We start from the raw sequence: 26,897 nt of genomic DNA, 5'->3' as shown, positions 1-26,897 counted from the left end.
AATTAGATGACCATGGTAACTAATTAGATGACCATAGTAACTAATTAGATGACCATAGTAACTAATTAGATGACCATAGTAACTAATTAGATGACCATATTTGCTAATTAGATGACCATGGTAACTAATTAGATGACCATAGTAACTAATTAGATGACCATAGTAACTAATTATATGACCATAGTAACTAATTAGATGACCATAGTAACTAATTGGATGACCATAGTAACTAATTAGATGACCATAGCAACTAATTAGATGACCATAGTAACTAATTAGATGACCATAGTAACTAATTAGATGACCATAGTAACTAATTAGATGACCATAGTAACTAATTAGATGACCATAGTAGGTAATAAGATGACCATAGTAACTAATTAGATGACCATAGTAACTAATTAGATGACCATAATAACTAATTAGATGACCATAGTAACTAATTAGATGACCATAGTAACTAATTAGATGACCATAGTAGGTAATTAGATGACCATAGTAGCTAATTAGATGACCATAGTAACTAATTAGATGACCATAGTAACTAATTAGATGACCATATTTGCTAATTAGATGACCATAGTAGCTAATTAGATGACCATAGTGACTAATTAGACGACTATAGTAACTAGATGACTAATTAGATGACCATAGTAACTAATTAGATGACCATAGTAGCTAATTAGATTACAATAGTAACTAATTAGATGACCATAGTAACTAATTAGATGACCATAATTAATTAGATGACCATAGTAACTAATTAGATGACCATAGTAACTAATTAGATGACCATAGTAGGTAATTAGATGACCATAGTAGGTAATTAGATGACCATAGTAACTAATTAGATGACCATAGTAACTAATTAGATTACCATAATAACTAATTAGATGACCATAGTAACTAATTAGATGACCATAGTAACTAATTAGATGACCATAGTAGGTAATTAGATGACCATAGTAACTAATTAGATGACCATAGTAGGTAATAAGATGACCATAGTAACTAATTAGATGACCATAGTAACTAATTAGATGACCATAATAACTAATTAGATGACCATAGTAACTAATTAGATGACCATAGTAACTAATTAGATGACCATAGTAGGTAATTAGATGACCATAGTAGCTAATTAGATGACCATAGTAACTAATTAGATGACCATAGTAACTAATTAGATGACCATATTTGCTAATTAGATGACCATAGTAGCTAATTAGATGACCATAGTGACTAATTAGACGACTATAGTAACTAGATGACTAATTAGATGACCATAGTAACTAATTAGATGACCATAGTAGCTAATTAGATTACAATAGTAACTAATTAGATGACCATAGTAACTAATTAGATGACCATAATAATTAATTAGATGACCATAGTAACTAATTAGATGACCATAGTAACTAATTAGATGACCATAGTAGGTAATTAGATGACCATAGTAGGTAATTAGATGACCATAGTAACTAATTAGATGACCATAGTAACTAATTAGATTACCATAATAACTAATTAGATGACCATAGTAACTAATTAGATGACCATAGTAACTAATTAGATGACCATAGTAGGTAATTAGATGACCATAGTAACTAATTAGATGACCATAGTAGGTAATAAGATGACCATAGTAACTAATTAGATGACCATAGTAACTAATTAGATGACCATAATAACTAATTAGATGACCATAGTAACTAATTAGATGACCATAGTAACTAATTAGATGACCATAGTAGGTAATTAGATGACCATAGTAGCTAATTAGATGACCATAGTAGCTAATTAGATGACCATAGTAACTAATTAGATGACCATAGTAACTAATTAGATGACCATATTTGCTAATTCGATGACCATAGTAGCTAATTAGATGACCATAGTAACTAATTAGATGACTATAGTAACTAGATGACTAATTAGATGACCATAGTAACTAATTAGATGACCATAGCAGCTAATTAGATGACCATAGTAGCTAATTAGATTACAATAGTAACTAATTAGATGACCATAGTAACTAATTAGATGACCATAGTAGCTAATTAGATGACCATAGTAGCTAATTAGATTACAATAGTAACTAATTAGATGACCATAGTAACTAATTAGATGACCATAGTAACTAATTAGATGACCATAGTAACTAATTAGATGACCATAGTAGCTAATTAGATGACCATAGTAGCTAATTAGATTACAATAGTAACTAATTAGATGACCATAGTAACTAATTAGATGACCATAGTAACTAATTAGATGACCATAGTAGCTAATTAGATGACCATAGTAGCTAATTAGATTACAATAGTAACTAATTAGATGACCATAGTAACTAATTAGATGACCATAGTAACTAATTAGATGACCATAGTAGCTAATTAGATTACAATAGTAACTAATTAGATGACCATAGTAACTAATTAGATGACCATAGTAACTAATTAGATGACCATAGTAACTAATTAGATGACCATAGTAACTAATTAGATGACCATAGTAACTAGTATATCATCCAAAAGCGCAGATTCCAACCATTGAAAGACTTAGTATAGTTCAAGACATTAGAAAACATGACTGCACATCATAATGGCAGCTACACTTTCCATCTTAAAGATCTAAAAAAAAGTACTTGGGAATGTCCAGCGGGCCAGATTGAAAAGCTTAACGGGCCCCCGGACCTTAATTTGCCCAGGTCTGCACTAGGGCCAATTTAGTGTTGCCAGTCAACCTATCCCAGGTGCATGTCTCATTCTGTAAAAAAAAAAAAATAATTAAATTGCATTTTGTTTTTTAAGGCGGTCCGTCATAATGTTTTTAGCATTAAATCAGGCATTATTGTGAGGTTTTGTATTAGTGTTTCTAAAAATAAATCTATTGGCCCCCAGACACAATTTTTTCGCTGAGTCAAAATAGTTGGGTAAAATAAAATCCCACGGAAATCAAATACATATGTAAATTGTAGGGCTGTGAATCTTTGGGTGTCCCACGGTTCAATTCAATATCGATTCTTGGGGTCACCATTCGATAATATATCCAATTTTTCGATTCAACGCGATTCTCGATTCAAAAACGATATTTTTCCGATTCGAAAGGATTCTGTATTCATTTAATACATATATTTCAGCAGGATCTACCCCAGTCTGCTGACATGCAAGCAGAGTACTAGATTTTTTTTGAAAAAGCTTTTATAATTGTAAAGGACAATGTTTTATCAACTGATTGCAATAATGTATATTTGTTTTAACTATTAAATGAAGCAAAAACATGACTTATTTTATCTTTGTGAAAATATTGGACACAGTGTGTTGTCAAGTTTATGAGATGCGATGCAAGTGTAAGCCTTTTATTTTTTATTTTTACAAATGTCTAATGACAATGTCAATGAGGGATTTTTAATCACTGCTATGCTGAAAATTATAACTAATATTGATACTGTTGTTGATAATATTCATTTTTGTTTCACTACTTTTGGTTTGTTCTGTGTCGTGTTTGTTTCTCCTCTCAATTGCTCTGTTTATTGCTGTTCTGAGTGTTGCTGGGTCAGGTTCGGTTTTGGAATTGGATTGCATCGTTATGGTATTGCTGTGTAGTGGTTTGTTGGATTAATTTAAATTAAAAAAAATGTTTTTTTTTAAATCGATTTAAAAAAAAAATGAGAATCGATTCTGAATCGCAGAGCGTGAGAATCGCAATTCGTATTCGAATACATTTTTTCCCACACCCCTACTAAAAACAGATATATTTGCCCACGGACACATTTTTCCCTGGGTCAAAATAATTGCCCAAGCCTAATTAAGTGGGTGAAATAAAATCCCACGGAGAGGAATTACATATGTAAATTGTATACCTGTAGTTTCATAATTTACTGTCTTTGTGACTTCTCCTTGTTCAATAAAGCACGTTTTGAATCTTTTTCGGCCGACGCATGCGCAGTCCAGGGGAGGTGAGCATCAGCAGTTAGCTTGTCGGCTCGGTCCACTCCGGCGTCTTCTCTCTCCCGACACTTGTCAACAACTTCCACCTTTTCTTTTCCCCTCACAACGAGCGGAATTCATTCGACGGAGGCTTGAGAGGGAATATGCCCAAGAATAAAGGTGAGTGGCGGTCGGGTTGTTGTATTGTTTCGAGCCCGCGCCGAGACACGGGGGGAGAAACGTGACAATTAGCTGCTAATGCTAGTTAGCTACAAGGATTCCATCATTTTGTCTCGGCCTCGGTTATATTTCACACCAAATATGTCCGCTCGGGGGGTCACTTTATTGTCGGGACAATGAGTGGAACTCAAGCGGCTGGCTAGCGATGCTATGTCGGGCTCGGAATAGTGTCGCTAGCCGCCACTGCTAACTAGCTACTTTCCGCTTGGCCTCTTCATATATGTCCTACTTTATTGTCGTTTTAATCAAGTACTGTGGCCCCGTTTACACTAAACCGGCTAAATCCCGCCTAACCTTATCCGTGTCTACAAAATACACACAATAGTCGTTTAAGACTCCCCGTCCGCCGGCGCAAGGCCATCTAATACGCATGCGCGGAAAGCGCGCACGTCATCGTCACCTCCAGTGTTGCTTTGTGTGCAAGTTCTTAAAGGCCTACTGAAATGAGATTTTCTTATTTAAACGGGGATAGCAGCTCCATTCTATGTGTCATACTCAGAGGTGGGTAGAGTAGCCAGAAATTGCACTCAAGTAAGAGTACAGTTACTTTAGAGATGTATTACTCAAGTAAAATTAAGGAGTAGTCACCCAAATATTTACTTGAGTAAAAGTAAAAAGTATGTTGTGAAAAAACTACTCAAGTACTGAGTAACTGATGAGTAACCTGTTTGTTTAATGATTACGGCAACAAATAATGCACAAAAACATAAAAATAGCAATGAGCAAATTCAGTGCCAGGAATATCTCTTAAGCAACTAAAACAATAATATATATTAAATAATAGTAGATTAAAAAAAATAAAAAAATGGCACATTGAGCCACAGTAATTGATTTGATTGATTGATTGATTAAAACATGTATTAGTAGATTGTACAGTACAGTACATATTCCGTACAATTTACCACTAAATGGTAACACCCCAATAAATTTTTCAACGTTTATCAATTACTTAGTTAATGACCAACTCGAGGTGATCTACCTCATATATACATATACATACACACACATATCATACATACACACACATATCATACATACACACACATATCATATCATATATATATATATATATATATATATATATGTATATATATATATATATATATATATATATACATACATACATCTATATATACAGTATATAATTTATATTAATTTTTCCGTTTTTGTTGACATGTTGAAGGTGTTTTAATGAATATACATGCATGTTTAAGATATAGATTCCTATCTTTCATGAAGACAAGAATATAAGTTGGTGTATTACCTGATTCTGATGACTTGCATTGATTGGAATCAGACGTCCAGGTTTTCAAATGGAGGGAAAAAAAAGTTCCTCCTTTCCGTCTAATACCACATGAAAGTCGTTGGTTTTTCGCATCTTATTTGTCCAGCTGCCATATTCGTTTTTATACACTTTACAAGAAACACATTGGCGGCAAACTCCGTAGCTTGCTAGCTTGTTTGCGCTGGCTTTCGGAGACTCTTATTTTGTTAGCGCAGGCGCGATGGAGCGGCACTTTTATTGTGAAGATTGATTAGTGACCAAAAGTTGCAAAATTTATCGTCGATGTTCTCTACTAAATCCTTTCAGCAAAAATATGGCAATATCGCGAAATGATCAAGTATGACCAGAGGTGGGTAGTAATGCGCTACATTTACTCCGTTACATTTACTTGAGTAACTTTTGGGATAAATTGTACTTCTACGAGTAGTTTTTATGCAACATACTTTTACTTTTGTATATTTATAGAGAAGAAATGCTTATTTTACTCCGTTCCATTTATCTACATTCAGCTCGCTACTCGCTACTTTTTTTTAATCGATCTATTAATGTTTGTTTTGGTTAATGACAGAGCTTCAAAGTAGAATCTACGCATGCCTGCGTTTCACCAATCACATGCAGTCACTGGTGACGTTGGACCAATCAAACAGAACCAGGCGGTCACATGACCCGACTTAAACAAGTTTAAAAACTTATTCGGGTGTTACCATTTAGTGGTCAATTGTACGGATTATGTACTGTACTGTGCAATCCACTAATACAAGTTTCAATCAATCAAAAGTGTAAAGGTAAAAATACACTTTAAAAGTGTATTTTTTTCAATCAATCAATCAAAAGTGTAAAGGAAAAAATACACTTTAAAAGTGTATTTTTTCCTTTACACTTTTGATTGATTGATTGAAACTTGTATTAGTGGATTGCACAGTACAGTACATAATCCGTACAATTGACCACTAAATGGTAACACCCGAATAAGTTTTTAAACTTGTTTAAGTCGGGTCATGTGACCGCCTGGTTCTGTTTGATTGGTCCAACGTCACCAGTGACTGCATGTGATTGGTGAAACGCAGGCATGCGTAGATTCTACTTTGAAGCTCTGTCATTAACCAAAACAAACATTAATAGATCGATAAAAAAAAAGTAGCGAGTAGCGAGCTGAATGTAGATAAATGGAACGGAGTAAAATAAGCATTTCTTCTCTATAAATATACAAAAGTAAAAGTATGTTGCATAAAAACTACTCGTAGAAGTACAATTTATCCCAAAAGTTACTCAAGTAAATGTAACGGAGTAAATGTAGCGCATTACTACCCACCTCTGGTCATACTTGATCATTTCGCGATATTGCCATATTTTTGCTGAAAGGATTTAGTTGAGAACATCGACGATAAATTTTGCAACTTTTGGTCACTAATCAATCAATGTTTACTTATATAGCCCTAAATCACTAGTGTCTCAAACGGCTGCACAAGCCACAACACAAACCACTACGACATCCTCGGTAGGCCCACATAAGGGCAAGGAAAACTCACACCCAGTGGGACGTCGGTGACAATGATGACTATGAGAACCTTGGGGAGGAGGAAAGCAATGGATGTCGAGCGGGTCTAACGTGATACTGTGAAAGTTCAATCCATAGTGGATCCAACACAGCCGCAAGAGTCCAGTCCAAAGCGGATCAAACACAGCAGCCAGAGTCCCGTCCACAGTGGAGCCAGCAGGAAACCATCCCAAGCGGAGGCGGATCAGCAGCGCAGAGATGTCCCAAGCGCCTTGCCTGTACCGGAAGTAGCAGATGATGTGCGCGTGACGTCGCCGGTTGTAAGGCTCCTCACATCTTCACATTGTTTATAATGTGAGCCTCCAGCAGCAAGAGCTATTCGGACCGAGAAAGCGACAATTTCCCCATTAATTTGAGCGAGGATGAATGATTTGTGGATGAGGAAAGTTAGAGTGAAACACAAAAAAAAAAGAAAAGGCGACGGCTCCGGGCGGCGGCAGTGGGACCGCATTTGCTAGGATAATTCTGGAAGATCCCTTATCTGCTTATTGTTTTAATAGTGTTTCGGTGAGATTTTAAAGTCATACCTGAAACTCAGATGGCTGCTGTGAACGCCAGTGTCTCTGAGAGAAGCCGAGGAGCCAAGATCACAGCTGCCTTTTTGACAGCTACAGGAGGAGGTCCCATAATCCACTGATGTCTCCGGTAAAACAATTTTACCATCCAAAATCTTGCTGGTTGACGTAGAGAAACATGTTCGCTACACCGCTCTGTGTTAAAGCTTCACAACAAACAAAGAAACACCGGCTGTTTTTTGGTGCTAAAGGCAACTGCAATCCACTGCTTTCCACCAACAGCATTGTTCTTTATAGTCTCCATTATTAATTGAACAAATTGCAAAAGATTCAGCAAAACAGATGTACAAATTACTGTGTAATTATGCGATGAAAAGAGACGACTTTTGGCCGTGTGTGGTGCTGGGCTAATATGTCCGCTACAACCCAAGACGTCACAAACCCGCGTCATCATTCTGCTACGTTTTCAACTAGAAACTTAGCGGGAAATTTAAAATTGTAATTTAGTAAACTAAAAAGGCTGAATTGGCATGTGTTGCAATGTAATATTTCATCATTGATGTATAAACTATCAGACTGCGTGGTCGCTAGTAGTGGCTTTCAGTAGGCCTTTAAGACCCCCCCCCCTTCTCCCAGTCCGCCGTCGCAACGCCCCCTAATACGCATGTGCAGAAAATGCCCACGCCATCGTCACCTCCAGTGTTGCTTTGTGTGCAAGTTCTTAAATGTAACTTATCTGAACGATATCCAGTGTTGTGGTATTTCAATGAACTGAAATCCAAATGAGAATCAGCACCTCCAAGTCCGAGTCTATGGTTCTCACCCGGAAAAGGGTGGAGTGCCATCCCTGGGTTGGGGAGGACTTTAAGTACCTCATAGTCTTGTTTACGAGTGGATGGTGTGATCGACAGGCAGATCGGTGCGGCGTCTTCAGTAATGCGTACGGTGTATCCATCTGTTGTGGAGAAGAAGGAGCTGAGCCGGAAGGCAAAGCTCTCAATTTACTGGTCGATCTACGTTCCCATCCTCACCTATGGTCATGAGCTTTGGGTTATGACCGAAAGGATAAGATTACAGGTTCAAGTGGCCCAAATGAGTTTGGTGGGGCTCTCCCTTAGAGATAGGGTGAGAAGCTCTGTCATCCGGGAGGAGCTCAAAGTTATGCCGCTGCTCCTCCACATGGAGAGGAGCCAGATGAGGTGGTTCGGGCATCTGGTGTTTAGGGCACGTCCCCGGTAGGAGGCCACGGGGAAGACCCAGGAAACTTTGGGAAGACTATGTTTCCCGGCTGGCCTGAGAACGCTTCGGGATCCCCAGGGAAGACCTGGACGAAGTGGCTGGGGGGAGGAAAGTAATACAATACTTTCTTTTTTATCACATCCACGGGAGCCCGTATTCTCGTTGTCTCTCCCTTGACAAATGGATTAAGTTTCTCGGTAAGTAGAATCACAGTTGACCTGGACATTCGAAAGTTCTCTTGCCGTCTGAGAAGTGTTGTATCCCAAATAGCTGCAAGCGCTTTCTCTTAAGGTATTCGTGTGTGATTTCCACTAGCGTCTGTACGTGTAAAAGAAGGAGAAACACGGGCGTGTCTGGATGACTCTCCTCTATATTTCCAGTGGTGAACTCCGAGTTACGGAACCACTTTATTATAAAGGTGGCTGTGGCGCAATTTTACTGGCGTCACTTTCCCTCCAAACTTTGTTTGTAAACGATCAATGTGTCCATACAAAGCTAAGAGTCGGAGATTCAAGAAATTACACGGCACACTTACCCGGGGAAAAATTTGTTTGAGGAGGAGAACCTTAAACGATAGTTTAGTGTGGCAGAAACGGGGCTTAGGCAAAATAATTATTCATTTAAGGGGTTATCTGACTCAGTGTAGACATAGTCTTAATATCACCCCTTTTGTTCAATGTAGTTGTTTCTTGAGGTCTCATGTTACTCAAACCACAAACTTGCCAAGACTATTTCAGGCTTGTCTTCATTGAACTCCAACATCAACAATTTGTCACGTCCCCTCTTAACTTCCAGGTAAGGGAGGAAAGAATCGGCGGCGTGGAAAGAACGAAAATGAGTCTGAGAAGAGAGAGCTGGTGTTCAAAGAGGACGGACAGGGTGAGTATTTGTCACCATCTTCACTCCTTCACCATTTCATTGTTGACAAACTGAGGTGAGTCATAAAAAGACCTCGCCCAAGTGTTCTGTCACGGTTACTTTTTATGGAAGAGATTAATAGACACCTAAAATAATCCACCAGATATACTACAAAACATTTGGAAAGTAAAACATATTCAAAGACATTGACACCATAGCAAAAATACTGGGAAACAAGCTTTCATTTGGTATTTGAACCCTTGTGATAGGCCATAATTAAGGGAGCTATGAATTTTTTTAAGTTCAAAAATCAATTTAAAATGACATTTTTGTCCTCTGTTACCAATTAAGACAATACAGAAATGTGTGACCTGTTTTTTGGAAGTGATCTTCAAAACATTGCTCCCTTATAATTTGTCATAAATGCATGAAAAGAAAAGTAAATGTATTAAACTAACCCAAAGAATATCACGTAATGGAAAATATGTAAAGCGTTTGATGAATTTTTGATTATTTAATTAAGTTGAGTAGAAACGTTACAATTACCAGAAAAATAGCTGACACTATTGTTCATTTTTAAAATGTTTTTATTCTGATTATTATTGATACTGTTGTCGATATTAATCATTTTTGTTTGACTAGTTTTGGATTGTTTTGTGTCATGTGTGTGTGTCCTCCTGATGGCTGTTCTGAATGTTGCTGGGCCGGTTTTGGAATTGTATTATTGTGTATTATTTTGTTGGACTGATTAATGATAATAATTTAATAAAACAACTAAATAAATAAAGGCATGAAAGAAAAGTAAAAGTATTAGTTAACTAACCCAAAGAATATCACGTAATGGAAGAAAATTTAAATGTTTGATTAATTTTGGATTATTTAATCAGGTTCACTAAAATTGTTAAAATCAACAGAAAAATAGCTGACACTATTGTTAATTTTTTTAATGTTTTTATTTTACTTTTTATAAATGGCTATGACGATCATGTAAAAGAGTCATTTCTACTATGTTTTGAATTATTATTATTATTCATACTGTTGTTGATAGTATTCATTTTTGTGTGACTACTTTTCGATTGTTTTGTGTCTTCTCTCAATTGTTGATTGATATTCTGACTGTTGTTTGGCCGGGTTTTGTTTTGTTATTGGAATTGTATTATTATTATTATTGTGTAATATTTTGTTGGTCTGACTAATAATATGTATTAAGATAAAGAAAAACTAAATAAATGCATGTAAAGAATATCCCAAGGTCATCCCAATAACTCGCCATCTACTCAATTCTATAGCAGTTTATGGATTTAATACATTGTCAGGTTTCCCTGAACCTAGAAATTTTGCCAACGTCTATTAAAAACAATTCTCTTGTTCCTTCACGTAGATTATAGTTCAGACATTTATAAAGCTGGCTGACATCATTTCTTCCTGGATGTTACAGAAAGTATGAGAATGTGTGAGCTGCTGTCTCTGCTTTACTTTTATACTAATCTGTTATTCGTCAAAATATTTACACAAAGTTTGGACTTTTGGCAGCAACATCTTTTCTGTCGTCTTCATGTCGTCCATCTCTGTCGTGTTATTTCATTGAATCAGGGAATATGAAGTGGTTATTACTATCTAATCCACTAATTGTTTAATACTACATACTGCTATCATCAATGTATAAATTGTAACTGCTGATGGAGTTCTGTTGTTGTAATAATAAGGGGGGGCACATATATATGTCAAAATGTCAGTTATCAATCTCCAGTGTTGTCTTATGTTCACTAATTGTATTCAAATTATTTCTGCTTACTTATTTGGTATCTGTACCAGAATACGCTCAGGTGATCAAAATGTTGGGGAACGGTCGTCTGGAGGCCATGTGCTTTGACGGCACCAAGCGGCTCTGCCACATCCGAGGAAAACTCCGGAAAAAGGTAGGAACGTTGTGAAACATACAGCTTGTTGTCACTGACTCCCGGGGTTCCGTGCGACCACGTGGTCTTGTCGGCTGATCTCCGCTCTCTGTTGGGTCCAGGTTTGGATCAACACGTCCGACATCATCCTGGTGGGGCTGAGGGATTACCAGGTGACGCTTCCTCCGCTCAACAGACCTTTGGCTTCAAGGTGTTGTTTTGACGGTATATAACGCTTGCTGTGCCGTCCCATTGCAGGACAACAAGGCCGACGTCATCCTCAAGTACAACGCAGACGAGGCTCGCAGTCTCAAAGCGTACGGCGAGCTGCCAGAGCACGGTGAGTGTGTCATAATCACACCTAACTCAATCAGACTTTATGTAGCAACACAATAGAACACACACAGCACTATTGACAATGACAACATGGCTGAGGAAATAACTAACTTATATTTGGAAACATAAAAAATACATGTACATTAACAAAAACATAACATTGAGAGAATAATTGGAGTAATTAGCAATAAATGACATAGAAAATAACACAATGGGAAAATATTGTAAAAACGTACAGTACAGGCCCAAACTTTGGACACACCTCCTCCTGTTTCAATGTGTTTTCTTTATTTTCATGACTATTTACATTGTAGATTGTCCCTGAAGGCATCAAAACTATGAATGAACACATGTGGAGTTATGTACTTAACAAAAAAAGGGGAAATAACTGAAAACATTCTAGTTTCTTCAAAATAGCCACCATTTGCTCTGATTACTGCTTTGCACACTCTTGGCATTCTCTCCATGAGCTTCAAGCACACCTGTGAAGTGAAAACCATTTTAGATGACTGCCTCTTGAAACTCATGGAGAGAATGCCAAGATTGTGCAAAGCGTGGCTATTTTGAAGAAACTAGAATATAAAACATGTTTTCAGTTATTTCCCCTTTTTTTTGTTAAGTACATAACTCCACATGTGTTCATTCATAGTTTTGATTTGACTATCTACAATGTAAATAGTCATAAAATAAAGACAACACATTGAATGAGAAGGCGTGTCCAAACTTTTGGCCTGTGCTATATATTAATAAAAACATAACATTGAGAAAATAATTGGAGCAATAAATAACATAGAAAATAACACAATAAAAAAGATATAATAAAAATGTACAGTACAGGCCAAAACTTTGGACACACCTTCTCCTCATTCAATTTGTTTTTTTTTTATTTTCATGACTATTTACATAGTAGATTGTCACATCAAAACTATGAATGAACACATGTGGAGTTATGTACTTAACAAAAAAAAGGGGAAATAACTGAAAACATGTTTTATATTCTAGTTTCTTCAAAATAGCCACCATTTGCTCTGATTACTGTTTTGCACACTCTTGGCATTCGCTAGATGAGCTTCAAGCACACCTGTGAAGTGAAAACCATTTTGGGTGACTACCTTTTAAAGACTCATGGAGAGAATGCCAAGAGTGTGCTGAGGGTCAGAGCAAAGAGTGGCTATTTTGAAGAAACTAGAATATAAAACATGTTTTCAGTTATTTCACCTTTTTTTGTACATAAGTGAAGTGAATTATATTTATATAGCGCTTTTCTCTAGTGACTCAAAGGCCTTTTACATAGTGAAACCCAATATCTAAGTTACATATAAACCAGTGTGGGTGGCACTGGGAGCAGGTGGGTAAAGTGCCTTGCCCAAGGATACAACGGCAGTGACTAGTATGGCGGAAGCAGGGATCGAACCTGGAACCCTCAAGTTGCTGGCACGGCCATTCTACCCACCGAGCTATACACTGCCACACCTCCACATGTGTTCATTCATAGTTTTGATGCCTCCACTGACAATCTACAATGTAAATAGTCATGAAAATAAAGACAAGACTTTTGATGAAAAGGTGTCTCCAAACTTTTGGCCTGTTCTGTACATTAATAAAAACATAACATTGAGAGAATAATTGTAGTAAAAAAAAGGAATAAATAACATAGAAAATAACACAATAAAAACGTACATGATTAGTAAAAAGCCTAATTTTAACCTTTTTTTTAAAATACAAAGTGCGGTGTAGATACTTAGTGTATATATCCATACTGTTGTTATATTAGCCACTGCTTCCTTCACACGTCTAATAACTCCACCTTTATTTCCTAACAATAGCCAAGATCAACGAGACAGACACTTTCGGTCCCGGAGACGACGAGGACATCCAGTTTGACGACATTGGCGACGACGACGAGGACATTGATGACGTAAGCGCTTCACCTTCACCTGACTTGTCCTCCCTCACTCGTCACACGCTCACTTGGCCCTCTCCCTGCAGATCTAAAGACTGGCCACCGGGGGGCGATGGTGGCATTTTACTAGAGCTGGGATTTCCTGACCCACACAGCGCCGCTCACTATTTTTTATCAGGACCATCCTATGGGTGTGTTCATTTTCACGACCCATTTCCATCAGTAGACATCTTTTGTTTTTTGGGAGGACTTTGAGTTTGTTAGCATAAACCAAGGTGAGGTCAGAGCTGACGGCCTCACAGCTGGGATGAGGACTCGGACGATGTTCATCACCAGCATCTTGGAGGCGGTGTTTATAAAAATTTAAAAAAAATCTATCATTTTTGTTCCAACAGAAAGGACATTAATGTTCACCAATTATTATCTTCTGTGTTTGTTGGGAGGAGGCCAGCATGTGACGGCAACACATCGCATCCAATACATCTTTTAAAAAAATGTATTTATATTGATTTCACAACATGTGGAATTTGAGAAGAACTGCAGAATCTCTGGATTCGCCAATAAAGATATAAACCATTTAGATTTTGTTTTCCTTCACCCGCGTCCTCGCTTACATAAATAGAACAGTCACAATGTATAGATTTTTTTTGGGGTCATTGTTTGGACTGTCACGTTGTGTATTATTGCTGCTCGCCTGCCAGAAAACATGGAAACCTAACTTTAGCTATACAGAGAAGAATGAAGTCACATTTGGAAGTATTTCTTTGTGTGGCTGCTGTCCTCATTGTAGAAAGTGCTGCTCTCTGGGTGGTCCAACACTGTCACTGGCCACTAATGTATGATGCATGATGGCCAATAAAGATCCTAAATAACCATTAATTCTGGGCTGTCTAAACTTTTTACACTGAAAAATGTAATCATTTTGATATTTCTCATTTTCAAAACCAGTACAATATATTGACTTTTTTTTTTTTTTACTTTTTAGGGCTCCTATCAAGTTTGGTCCCAGAGACCCATAAACATGTTAAATCATTTTTAAAATGCATGGATTATTCAACACTAAACTCTAATCAACCTCAGGTCTATCTATGGATATCAAGTTAAAGCATATTTTATTGTTTCATGCCCTTTCTGTAAATTAAATCCCTGTTTTTTATGGCAAATCTCAAAAATTATTTGCTGGAAGTTTTTGGAGCCTTAAATAGGTAAATGACAGATTTTTTAAAAACATTTTTTTGAAGCAATGACACTTTAAAAAATCCAGTAAAAGGATAAAAGTAAAAATAAGTCATACTTGCTTTTTTTTTTACTTTCAACCATCATTTGATCAACTACAGATATATCTGTAAATTTTATGGCAAAAACAAAAAATAAATTTTGTCTTATTAGAGTCGACATTACAATGTTTTCTTACAACCTGTTTGCTCTTTTTTTTTTTACCATGACTTGATTTACGTGGACTCTGACTTAAACATTTTGAAAAACTAATTGGGGTGTTATTTGGTGGTCAATTGTACGGAATATGTACTGTACTGTGCAATCTACTAATAAAATAATCAAATTCCATTTTCCTTTTTTTTTTTTTTTTTTTACTAATTTAATAGTATTTTTAGAATGTGTCAAAACATTATTTTAAAGAAAACACTTTATTTATTTTTAATCACCCGAAATCGATGGCGGCAAACAATTCCGGAGCCTGTCGGTGACGTCATCAACAGCCTTTTTTTTTTTTTTTTTTTTTATAAATTTCAACATTTACAAACAAACAGACGAGAAACAATAATCCAACTATGTACAAAAACAGTACAAAATAAAACAGAACAGCGCCAGGGGGTGACGTCATCACCAGCCAGGCGGCCGGATCAGCTGGCGCTGACGTCATCACGCCGCCGGGCCTCGGCTGCGCGCGGCACGTGCGCATACGTCTCGACGTCCCTAACGAGGCCACGTGACCGAGGGGCGGGGAGGGGAGATACGTGTGTCGACTATGAGGCGGCTATTAACGGTCAAATTATCGTCAAATCATACAATATCACGAGATACGCGCGCTTATGTCAAGCGGCGGAGTAAGTAGTGTCAGATTCCACACATTTGAGTATTTTTACTGTTTATTTTGGCGTTTAACTGTCGACCGAAGCGAGGGAGAATGTTAGCGCTAGCTAGCAAGTCAGGAAAACAGGAAGTGCCCCCCCCCCTTTCCTCCCCCCTCCTCTCCTCCTCCCCTCCCCCTCCCCTCCTTTTCAGCATCCTTCTCTCCTCACTCCACCCTGACTCATCTCACCGCTCCCTCCATCCTACCCAAGTGTTGTTTTTTACCCCGCTACTAGGTTCCTGTCAGCTGGGTGTCAAGATGACCCAGGTAGTTCCGAGTCGTCCGGCGGCGTTGGCAGGTGAGTTACATTTCACACGCACAATAACAAAAAAAAAACAAAAAAAACAGCCGCACTTCAGGCTTTGTCGACGTCATTTCTCTGTTTTTGTGCATACATTAATGAGCTAAAATAGCTTTACGTGGCATGCCATGCGCTGCACAATGCAGACTGTGAAGACTTCAATGTGCATGATGTGAAAGTGCGTGTTTTAAAGGCCTACTGAAATGAGATGTTCTTATTTAAACGGGGATAGCAGGTCCATTCTATGTGTCATACTTCATCATTTTGCCATATTGCCATATTTTTGCTGAAAGGATTTAGTAGAGAACATCCACGATAAAGTTCGCAACTTTGGGTCGCTAATAAGAAAAGCCTTGCCTGTACCGGAAGTAGCAAACGATGTGCGCGTGACGTTACGGCTTGTAGGGCTCCTCACATTCTCACATTGGACCGAGAAAGCGACGATTTCCCCATTAATTGGAGCGAGGATGAAAGATTCGTGGATGAGGAAAGTTAGAGTGAAGCAATAAAAAAAAGGAAAGGAAAGGCGACGGCTCCAGGGAGGGGCAGTGGGAGCGTTTCAGATGTAATAAACACATGGCATAGCTCGGTTGGTACAGTGGCCGTGCCAGCAACTTGAGGGTTGCAGGTTCGATTCCCACTTGTGCCATCCTAGTTACTGCCGTTGTGTCCTTGGGCAAGACACTTTACCCACCTGCTCCCAGTGCCACCCACACTGGCCATCCTAGTTACTGCCGTTGTGTCCTTGGGCAAGACACTTTACCCACCTGCTCCCAGTGCCACCCACACTGGCCATCCTAGTTAATGCCGTTGTGTCCTTGGGCAAGACACTTTACCCACCTGCTCCCAGTGCCACCCACACTGGTTTAAATGTAACTTAGATATTGGGTTTCACTATGTAAAGCGCTTTGAGTCACTTGAGAAAAGCGCTATATAAATATAATTCACTTCACATTTACTAGGATAATTCTGGAAAATGCCTTATCTGCTTATTGTGTTATTGGTGTTTTAGTGGCTTCACGGTGGAAGAGGGGTTAGTGCGTCTGCCTCACAATACGAAGGTCCTGCAGTCCTGGGTTCAAATCCAGGCTCGGGATCTTTCTGTGTGGAGTTTGCATGTTCTCCCCGTGAATGCGGCGGTGTAGCTCGGTTGGTAGAGCGGCCGTGTCAGCAACTTGAGGGTTGCAGGTTCGATTCCCGCTTCCGCCATCCTAGTCACTGCCGTTGTGTCCTTGGGCAAGACACTTTTCCCACCTGCTCCCAGTGCCACCCACACTGGTTTAAAAAATGTAACTTAGATATTGGGTTTCACTATGTAAAGCGCTTTGAGTCACTTGAGAAAAGCGCTATATAAATATAATTCACTTCACATTTACTAGGATAATTCTGGAAAATGCCTTATCTGCTTATTGTGTTATTGGTGTTTTAGTGGCTTCACGGTGGCAGAGGGGTTAGTGCGTCTGCCTCACAATGCGAAGGTCCTGCAGTCCTGGGTTCAAATCCAGGCTCGGGATCTTTCTGTGTGGAGTTTGCATGTTCTCCCCGTGAATGCGGCGGTATAGCTCGGTTGGTAGAGCGGCTGTGTCAGCAACTTGAGGGTTGCAGGTTCGATTCCCACTTGTGCCATCCTAGTTACTGCTGTTGTGTCCTTGGGCAAGACACTTTACCCACCTGCTCCCAGTGCCACCCACACTGGCCATCCTAGTTACTGCCGTTGTGTCCTTGGGCAAGACACTTTACCCACCTGCTCCCAGTGCCACCCACACTGGTTTAATTGTAACTTAGATATTGGGTTTCACTATGTAAAGCGCTTTGAGTCACTTGAGAAAAGCGCTATATAAATACAAGTATAATTCACTTCACATTTACTAGGATAATTCTGGAAAATGCCTTATCTGCTTATTGTGTTATTGGTGTTTTAGTGGCTTCACGGTGGCAGAGGGGTTAGTGCGTCTGCCTCACAATACGAAGGTCCTGCAGTCCTGGGTTCAAATCCAGCCTCGGGATCTTTCTGTGTGGAGTTTGCATGTTCTCCCCGTGAATGCGGCGGTATAGCTCGGTTGGTAGAGCGGCCGTGTCAGCAACTTGAGGGTTGCAGGTTCGATTCCCGCTTCCGCCATCCTAGTCACTGCCGTTGTGTCCTTGGGCAAGACACTTTACCCACCTGCTCCCAGTGCCACCCACACTGGTTTAAATGTAACTTAGATATTGGGTTTCACTATGTAAAGCGCTTTGAGTCACTTGAGAAAAGCGCTATATAAATATAATTCACTTCACATTTACTAGGATAATTCTGGAAAATGCCTTATCTGCTTATTGTGTTATTGGTGTTTTAGTGGAAGAGGGGTTAGTGCGTCTGCCTCACAACACGAAGGTCCTGCAGTCCTGGGTTCAAATCCGGGCTCGGGATCTTTCTGTGTGGAGTTTGCATGTTCTCCCCGTGAATGCGTGGGTTCCCTCCGGGTACTCCGGCTTCCTCCCACTTCCAAAGACATGCACCTGGGGATAGGCTCCTCCCACCTCCAAAGACATGCACCTGGGGATAGGTTGATTGGCCAAAACTAAAATTGGCCCTAGTGTGTGAATGTGAGTGTGAATGTTGTCTGTCTATCTGTGTTGGCCCTGCGATGAGGTGGCGACTTGTCCAGGGTGTACCCTGCCTTCCGCCCGATTGTAGCTGAGATAGGCGCTAGCGCCCCTCGCGACCCCAAAAGGGAATAAGCGGTAGAAAATGGATGGATGGTGTTTTAGTGAGATTATAAAGTCATACCTGAAAGTCAAATGGCTGCGGTGAACGCCAGTGTCTCTGAGAGAAGCCGAGAAGCCAAGATCACAGCTGCCTTTTTGAGCTGCAGGAAGAGGTCGCATAATCCACTGAAGTCTCCGGTAAGAGCCGACGTAAGATAACAATCTTCCCATCCAAAAACTTGCTGGTAGACGTAGAGCAGGGGTGTCAAACTCAAATACAGAGTGGGCCAAAATTTAAAACTGAACAAAGCCGCAGGCCAAGGTTGAACAAATTAACCTTTTGATAGGGACCCAAACAAGTTTGAATATTGAACAAGCGAGACTTATGTAACTTTATAGTGACATGCAAAATCGAGTTTCAAATAATACTAATAATTTAAAAATAGCAATGGCATATCAAATCAAATTTGAATAGAAATTGAATGCCTCTTTTCTATTTGCAGCCTTCTCAGGTAAATATCAAAATAAACTTTTCCCACAGGCTAATAATACATTTGTATATTGTAGCGTCCAGGAAGAGGTAGTGCTGCAAGGGGTTCTGTGTATTTGTTCTGTTTTGTTTATGTTGTGTCACAGTGCGGATGTTCTCCCGAAATTTGCTTGTCATTCTCGTTTAGTGTTGGTTCACAGTGTGGCGCATATTTGTAACAGTATTAAAGTTATTTTTACGGCCACCCTCAGTGTGACCTGTATGGCTGTTGACCAAGCTTGCATTGCATTAGCTTGTGTGTGTGTGTGTGTGTGTGTGTGTGTGTGTGTGTGTGTAAAAGCCACATATATCATGTGACTAGGCCGGCACGCTGTTTCTACGTAGGAAAAGCGGTCGTGACGAAAGGTTTTAGAGGACGCTTGAGGCAGTGCCTTTAGACCACGCCCCCAATATTGTTGTCCAGGTGGGAATCGGGAGAAATTTGGGAGAATGGTTGCCTCCTGGTGATTTTCAAGAGGGGCACTGAAATTTGGGAGTCTCCTTGGAAAATCGGGGGTGAGGGCTAGCAAGTATGAGTATTAGCGGTGAATGCGGTGTTACAGCGACACCGCCGCTGTATAATACCGGCGGGCCAGCTCTAATGTTAATTTGATATCGCCTCAAGGGCCAAACGAAAATACACGCTGGGCCAAATTTGGCCCGCGGGCCAGAGTTTGACACCCATGACGTAGAGAAACATGTTCGCTTGACCGCTCTGTGTTAAAGCTTCACAACAAACAAAGAAACACTGGCTGTGTTTTGGTTGCTAAAGGCAGCTGCAATCCACCGCTTTCCAACAACAGCATTCTTCTTTGACGTCTCCATTATTAATTGAACAAATTGCAAAAGATTCAGCAACACCGATGTCCAAATTAGTGTGTAATTATGTGATGAAAAGAGACGACTTTTAGATGCTAATATGTCCGCTACAACCCGAGACGTCACAAACACGCGTCATCATTCCGCGACGTTTTCAACTAGAAACTTAGCGGGAAATTTAAAATTGTAATTTAGGAAACTAAAGCGGCCATATTGGCATGTGTTGCAATGTTAATATTTCATCATTGATATATAAACTATCAGACTGCGTGGTCGGTAGTAGTGGGTTTCTGTAGGCCTTTAAATGTATGGAATTAGGGCTGGGCGATATGGCCTTTTTTAATATCGTGATATTTTTAGGCCATATCGCGATATACAATATATATTACGATATTTTGCCTTAGCCTTGAATGAACACTTGATGCATATAATCACAGCAGTATGATGATTCTATGTGTCTACATTAAAACATTCTTCTTTATGTAGCATTAATATATGCTACTTTTAAACTTTCATGCAGAGAAGGAAATCACAACTAAGTCAATTGACCAAAAGTGTATTTATTAAAGTTATTAAGTAATGGCACTAACATTCAAGTCATTTCCAAAACATAATGTGCAAGATTGTCAGAGACATTTTAAGTGTCAAATAAAAATGAGCTGCATAATAGGCAATCAAATAGTATTCATCCTTCACTATGTGGTATGTTACTAAGGTTATTAAATTCTCTTCATTCTCTAGCGAGTGACTTTTCAAATGATGCTACATATTAGCAGTAATGCTACTTTTTATAGTAACGCTTTTTCCCCCCACACTTGACAAATTACGGTTGTCTGTTCGACATATTCCTACTTGAAGTCGAACCACCGCCAGACGATGGAAACCCTGCTGTTTTTATTGGGAATTAAGTCTTCCTTCATTTTCTACCAGAGCCGCAGCATCTTTTTCTCGTACAGCTACGTGAGCCGCTAGCTCTTTGTTGGGCGAAAGCGTGTATGTGACGGGTGATGTGACAGTTTTTGACGTATGTAAGAATGTGAGCCTGCTTGTCTGTGAGGAGAGACAGGAAAGAGCGAGGAGAGCCTGAAGTGTACGCCCGCAGCTAAAAGTCCTGCGTGAGAACGCATACTCGAATATTACGATATGGTCATTTTCTATATCGCACAGAGACAAACCTGCGATATATCGTATATATTCATATATCGCCCAGCCCTACTTGCCTGTACCGGAAGTAGCAGACGATGTGCGCGTGACCACACGGGTTGTAGGGCTCCTCACATCCTCACATTGTTTATAATCATAGCCTTAAGCAGCAAGAGCTATTCGGACCGAGAAATCGACAATTTCCCAATTAATTTGAGCGAGGATGAAAGATTTGTGGATGAGGAAAGTTTGAGTGAAGAACTAACTGCATTAATATATGCTACTTTTAAACTTTCATGCTGAGAGGGAAATCACAACTAAGTCAATTGACCAAAAGTGTATTTATTAAACAGTTATTAAGCAATGGCACAAACATTCAAGTCATTTCCAAAACATCAATTGCAAGATTGTCAGAGACATTTTAAGTGTCAAATAAAAATGAGCTGCATGATAGGAAATCAAATAGTATTCGTCCTTCACTATGTGGTATGTTACTACGATTGTAGCAGCCTAAATGCTGTTTAAGTTAATTTACATTTTATGGAAGGTGCTTTATGTTTATTCAGCCAAAAGGGGACTATTTACTTTATTTGCATGATGAGAAAATGTATATATTGAATGCTTAAAGTATTTATACAAAGCTCACTTTAGTTGTAATTATTACATTTGTCAAAATGATTTGATGACGTAACTGTTTTAAGTGCATGTATGGCGGAAGGATCTGTGTGGTAAGGGGGCTTTTGGTCGCAAGGTGTTATGGGTAATTGCTGTCAGGTGCGGTGGAATCGAGCCACACAGTTTTTTTTATCTCACTCATACTTATTCTCATTCATACTTTTCCTAACGAGTACTGCAACAAACTCTCTTTATTTTGTCATTCGTTTGTTCCCACATCGTGACTGTTTTATGTTTTGAATTATTAAGTTGACAAGTAAACCATACGAACGAAGAAGAACGTCTGGAGTTTTGTTTTGTTGTTGCCGCAGCAAGCGGAGTGAATGTGATACTAGAGGAGCGTCAAGCTTAAGGCTACTTTAGGAAGCTACAGCGATTGTTATGAAATTCTCTTCATTCTTTAGCGAGTGACTTTTCAAATGATGCTACATAATAGCAGTAATGCTACTTTTTATAGTAACGCTTTTTCCCCCCACACTTGACAAATTATGGTTGTCTGTTCGACATCTTCCCGCTTGAAGCCAAACCACCGCCAGACGATGGACCCCCTGCTGTTTTTCTTGGAAATTAAGTCGTCCTTCTTTTGTTACCAGATCCGCAGCATCTTTCTCTCGTACGGCTACGTTAGCAGCTAACGTTAGCCACGCAGCTAGCTCTCTGTTGGGCGTGGCTGAGAGGGAAATCACAACTAAATCCATCCATCCATCCATTTTCTTCCGCTTATTCCCCTTTGGGGTCACGGGGGGCGCTGGCGCCTATCTCAGCTACAATCGGGCGGAAGGCGGAGTACACCCTGGACAAGTCACCACCTCATAGTAGGGCCAACACAGATAGACAGACAACATTCACACTCACATTCACACACTAGGGACCATTTAGTGTTGCCAATCAACCTATCCCCATGTGCATGTCTTTGGAGGTGGGAGGAAGCCGGAGTAGCCGGAGGGAACCCAAAACTAACTCAATTGACCAAAACTGTATTTATTAAAATTATTAACAGGTGACTTTTCAAATAATGCTACATATTAGCAGTAATGCTACTTTTGGTAGCAACGCTTTTGCCCACACTTGACAAATTAGGTTGTCTGTTCTACATATTCCCGCTTGAAGCCAAACCACCGCCAGACGATGGACCCCCTGCTGTTTTTATTGGGAATTAATTTTTCCTTCATTCGCATCTTCTTTCTCTCGTATTACAACTCGCACGGCTTCACTAGCACCACAGCTAGCGTTACCCAGTCCGCTACCTCTCTGCTCCGTGAGGGCGTACACGTATGTGACGTATGACGTGACAGTATGTGACGTGTGTAAGTTTGTGCGCTTGCTGTCTGTGAGGAGACACAAGGAGTAGGAAGAGCCTGTGGTCTAATGCACGCAGCTAAAAGCAACTGCGTGAGAACGTATGCTCGAATATCACCATATAGTCATTTTCTATATCGCACTGAGACAAACCCGCGATATATCGCCCAGCCCTAATCTCCATATTTTGCCTTAGCCTTGAATGAACACTTGATGCATATAATCACAGCAGTATGATGATTCTATGTGTCTACTTTAAAACATTCTTCCTCATACTGCATTAATATATGCTACTTTTAAACTTTCATGCAGAGAGGGAAATCACAACTAAGTCAATTGACCAAAAGTGTATTTATTAAACAGTTATTAAGCAGTGGCACAAACATTCATGTCATTTCCAAAACAGAAAGTGCAAGATTGTCAGACATTTTAAAACAAGCTATGAGTGCACTTTTGTGCATGATGTCACTAAGATGACATACCAAAACAACACTAAATTAAAGTGCACTTTTTATACTGAACGCCACTACAATAGTTTAAAACAAATAAAGCGCACTTTTGTGCATGATGTCACACAAAATATTTCAATAAGTGTCAAATAAAAAAAGAGCTGCATACCATATTTCCTTGAATTGCGGCCGGGGCGCTAATAAATTTAAAACCTCTTCTCACTCCTGCGCTTACCAGAGGCATGCGGTAAAAGTAAGCATGCGCTAATTATTTTAAAACTTCTTCTCACTCCGGCACTTACCAAAGGTATGCAGTAAAAATTTGAGTGTGATGTAAGCTTGGACCTTAAATCCTATTGAATAGCTCTTAATCTTCTTCCCTTTATGCAATTTCAAAATACCGGTATTGAAATCAGCCTCCTCCATTTTCAAAATGATGACAGGGGAAGTGTCACTCGCGACGTCACAAGTTTGACCAGGCGGTAATACCAAGCATGCGCTAATTATTTTGGGAAGCGAGTTTGACCCGACAGTAATTCAAGGCAGGCGCATACTAAATGCCCTGCGGCAATTTCAAGGAAATACGGTAATAGGAAATCAAATAGTGTATGTCCTTCGCTATGTGGTAGGTTCCTGCGGACGTGATCGCCTTCTGTTGTTGACTATTTTTTTCATACAGTGTCAATCTGGAAATAATTGTTTCAGCATTTTGTTGGTGCGGCATCGAACAAAGATGTTGACATGCGTAGTTTCAAGCACTCATTTTCTAGCGGGTGACTTTTCAAATGATGCTACATTAGCAGTGGTGCTACTTTTTGTATCCACGCTTTTGCCGCATAATTGTTCCACATCTTCCCACTTGAAGACAAACCACCGCCAGACAATAGACCCTGTGCTGTTTTTCTTGGGAATTAATCATTCCTTCATTTTTTACCAGAGTCGCACCTTATCTCTCTCGTATTACCACCCGCACAGCACCGTTAGCATCACAGCTAATGTTACCATGTCGCTACCTGTACACGTGACGTGTGTAAGAAGGTGCGCTTGTTTTAGGTCTCTGTGAGAAGGAGAGACAAGACAGAGTGGGAAATGCCTGTAGTGTAATGCCTGCAGCTAAAAGCAACTGCATGAGAATGTATACTCCAATATCACGATATAGTCATTTACTATATCGCACAGAGACAAACCCGCGATATATCGAGTTTATCGATATATCGCCCGGCCCTATATTACTCTATAGGGCTACTATATTAATATCATATTGATATATATATATATATATATATATATATGTGTGTGTGTGTTGGAAAAATCACAAGACTACTTCATCTCTACAGAACTGTTTCAAGAGGGGTTCCCTCAATCATCAGGAGATTTTAATGGAAGCATTCACATACAATGGTTTATATAGGGCACAGAGTGGGTGGGTACAGGCAGGCGTAGGGTGTGGTGATATGCTCATGTGTTACCTAGGAGGTGTTTCCTTCTTTGACGGCATGTTGAAATGATTTCACTGCGCTTGTTGAGGGATGACAGGTCTGGATGATATATTATAAACAGTTTCTCTTTCAAGCATAGGTTGCATCTTTTATTACCACTGTTGTAAGGTGTGCTGGATGCAAGGATTTGCCATTTTATTGAATATTCAACATTATTGTCTTTGAGGTTCCAAATGTGCTTGCTGAGTTCTATAGAATTCCGCAAGGTCTGGTTTCTAAAGGAGGCCTTGTTATTATTCCATCTGGCTTTAAACGCTCCTTCGGTTAATCCTACGTACGTGTTGGATGTGCTAATGTCCTTGCGTGTTACCTTTGCTTGGTAAACGACTGATGTTTGTAAGCACCCCCCGTTGAGAGGGCAATCAGGTTTTTTGCGACAGATACATTCCTTATTGGTTTCAGAGTCGTTTAGTCTGGGGGTAGGCAGTCCTTTTGCAATTGCTTTGTTGTGATTTGAAATGATTTGTTGTATGTTATTCATACAGCTGTAGCTCAATTTATTGTTGTTCTTTTTGAATATTTTTCTTAGGGTGTAGCCTTTGGGAAAGTGTTTGTCGATAAGAGTGAGGAACTTGTGTATAAACCATTGTATGTGAATGCTTCTATTAAAATCTCCTGATGATTGAGGGAACCCCTCATGAAACAGTTCTGTAGAGATGAAGTAGTCTTGTGATTTTTCCCACACATACATATTGCGCTCTACCACGGTATCGAGCACTTTTCTTGCATCGCTTCTTATAAACTTGACAACACATTCTGTCCAATATTTTCCACAAAGATAAAATAAGTCATATTTCAGGTTCATTTAATAGTTAAAACAAATTTAAACAATGAATCCCAAAGCCATTAAACTTGAAGTGCTTTCTGTTGAACGTTCTTATGTTGGCAGTTCATTCAAAACGTGTGGTAAAGCAACCGAGGGTTTCGTCAAACCGCCGCATTGGTGACATCTGCAACTGCCACAACACATTCAATTGTCTTCATTCAAATATCACAATTATAATATAAACAAAACAATTATCAAATTAAAACCATAGCCAAAATCAAGGTAACCTAACTACAAATGTAACCAATGTGAACATGGTTTTGAAAGTGAAAAAATATCAAAATAGCCCCCGCATGCTTTCTTTGTTCAGTGCTGGAGGGTCAGTGGAAAAAGTTTGGACACCCCTGCCTTAAGGCGGCGGACATGCGAGTAATTGCATTGGGACGCCATGTTCAGCATTAATGCTCCATCACGAACACGCTGGAAGTCACGTTTTCATGTGTCTATTTTTACATCTGTGCCAGTGTATCATGTTCTGTTTGCTCTCGCCCCAAACACAGCCCTAGTCCCGCCTACCTCACCAATGCTGACCAATAGAAACGCTTCTCCGTCACGGAGATCGCCATCCGGTCACAGGAGCCCCTCAGGTAAGCATGTTATGTTTGATGGCATCTTTTTACGCTGAGGTCAAATCCTCTTCTGTTCCCAGGTGTGCGGCGTGCAGACAATGTATCTAAAGAGAAACACGAGCATGCAGCAAAGACACAAGGTGAGGACCTTCTCCGCTCTTTTTATGTCTGCTCAAACTGAATGCTATACAGCAGGGCTGTCCAAACACTAAAAATCTGATTTTTTTTAATTTCAAAACTATAT

The 26,897-nt window shown here is 39.4% G+C and overlaps 2 protein-coding genes across 5 annotated transcripts in view; both read left to right on the top strand.

Moving 5' to 3' along the window:
* Positions 1 to 3,935: 3,935 nt before the first annotated feature.
* eif1axb (eukaryotic translation initiation factor 1A X-linked b) lies at positions 3,936 to 14,342 on the top strand. Its single transcript, XM_061921353.1, has 7 exons — positions 3,936 to 4,112; positions 9,565 to 9,648; positions 11,443 to 11,546; positions 11,648 to 11,698; positions 11,784 to 11,865; positions 13,688 to 13,779; positions 13,851 to 14,342. Exons 1-7 carry the CDS (start codon positions 4,097 to 4,099, stop codon positions 13,854 to 13,856), a joined length of 435 nt encoding a protein of 144 aa, XP_061777337.1. The 5' UTR covers positions 3,936 to 4,096; the 3' UTR covers positions 13,857 to 14,342.
* A 1,338-nt stretch (positions 14,343 to 15,680) lies between these two features.
* Positions 15,681 to 26,897, top strand: part of map7d2b (MAP7 domain containing 2b) — a 49,221-nt gene continuing 38,004 nt past the window's right edge. Inside the window, exons 1-4 of one of the 4 annotated variants that reach the window (XM_061921349.1) lie at positions 15,681 to 15,830; positions 16,092 to 16,154; positions 26,585 to 26,671; positions 26,734 to 26,793. In XM_061921349.1, the coding sequence (XP_061777333.1) occupies positions 15,752 to 15,830; positions 16,092 to 16,154; positions 26,585 to 26,671; positions 26,734 to 26,793 (289 nt within the window). In that variant the 5' untranslated portion in view covers positions 15,681 to 15,751. Of the gene's footprint in view, positions 15,831 to 15,933; positions 16,155 to 26,584; positions 26,672 to 26,733; positions 26,794 to 26,897 lie in introns of those variants that run through there. The other 3 variants (XM_061921346.1, XM_061921347.1, XM_061921348.1) reach the window with 3 other exon arrangements.

Source organism: Nerophis ophidion, linkage group LG15 (assembly GCF_033978795.1).
Source record: "Nerophis ophidion isolate RoL-2023_Sa linkage group LG15, RoL_Noph_v1.0, whole genome shotgun sequence".
NCBI lineage: Eukaryota > Metazoa > Chordata > Actinopteri > Syngnathiformes > Syngnathidae > Nerophis > Nerophis ophidion.
Note: the sequence above shows the minus strand (reverse complement) of the source record. Positions and strands in the feature narration are given on the sequence as shown.

Bases quoted from the DNA above. Each gene is read 5' to 3' on its own strand.
- eif1axb (XM_061921353.1), top strand. The intron at 9,649-11,442 runs GTGAGTATTTGT...TATCTGTACCAG, and splicing joins GTTCAAAGAGGACGGACAGG to AATACGCTCAGGTGATCAAA. The intron at 11,699-11,783 runs GTGACGCTTCCT...GTCCCATTGCAG, and splicing joins TGGGGCTGAGGGATTACCAG to GACAACAAGGCCGACGTCAT.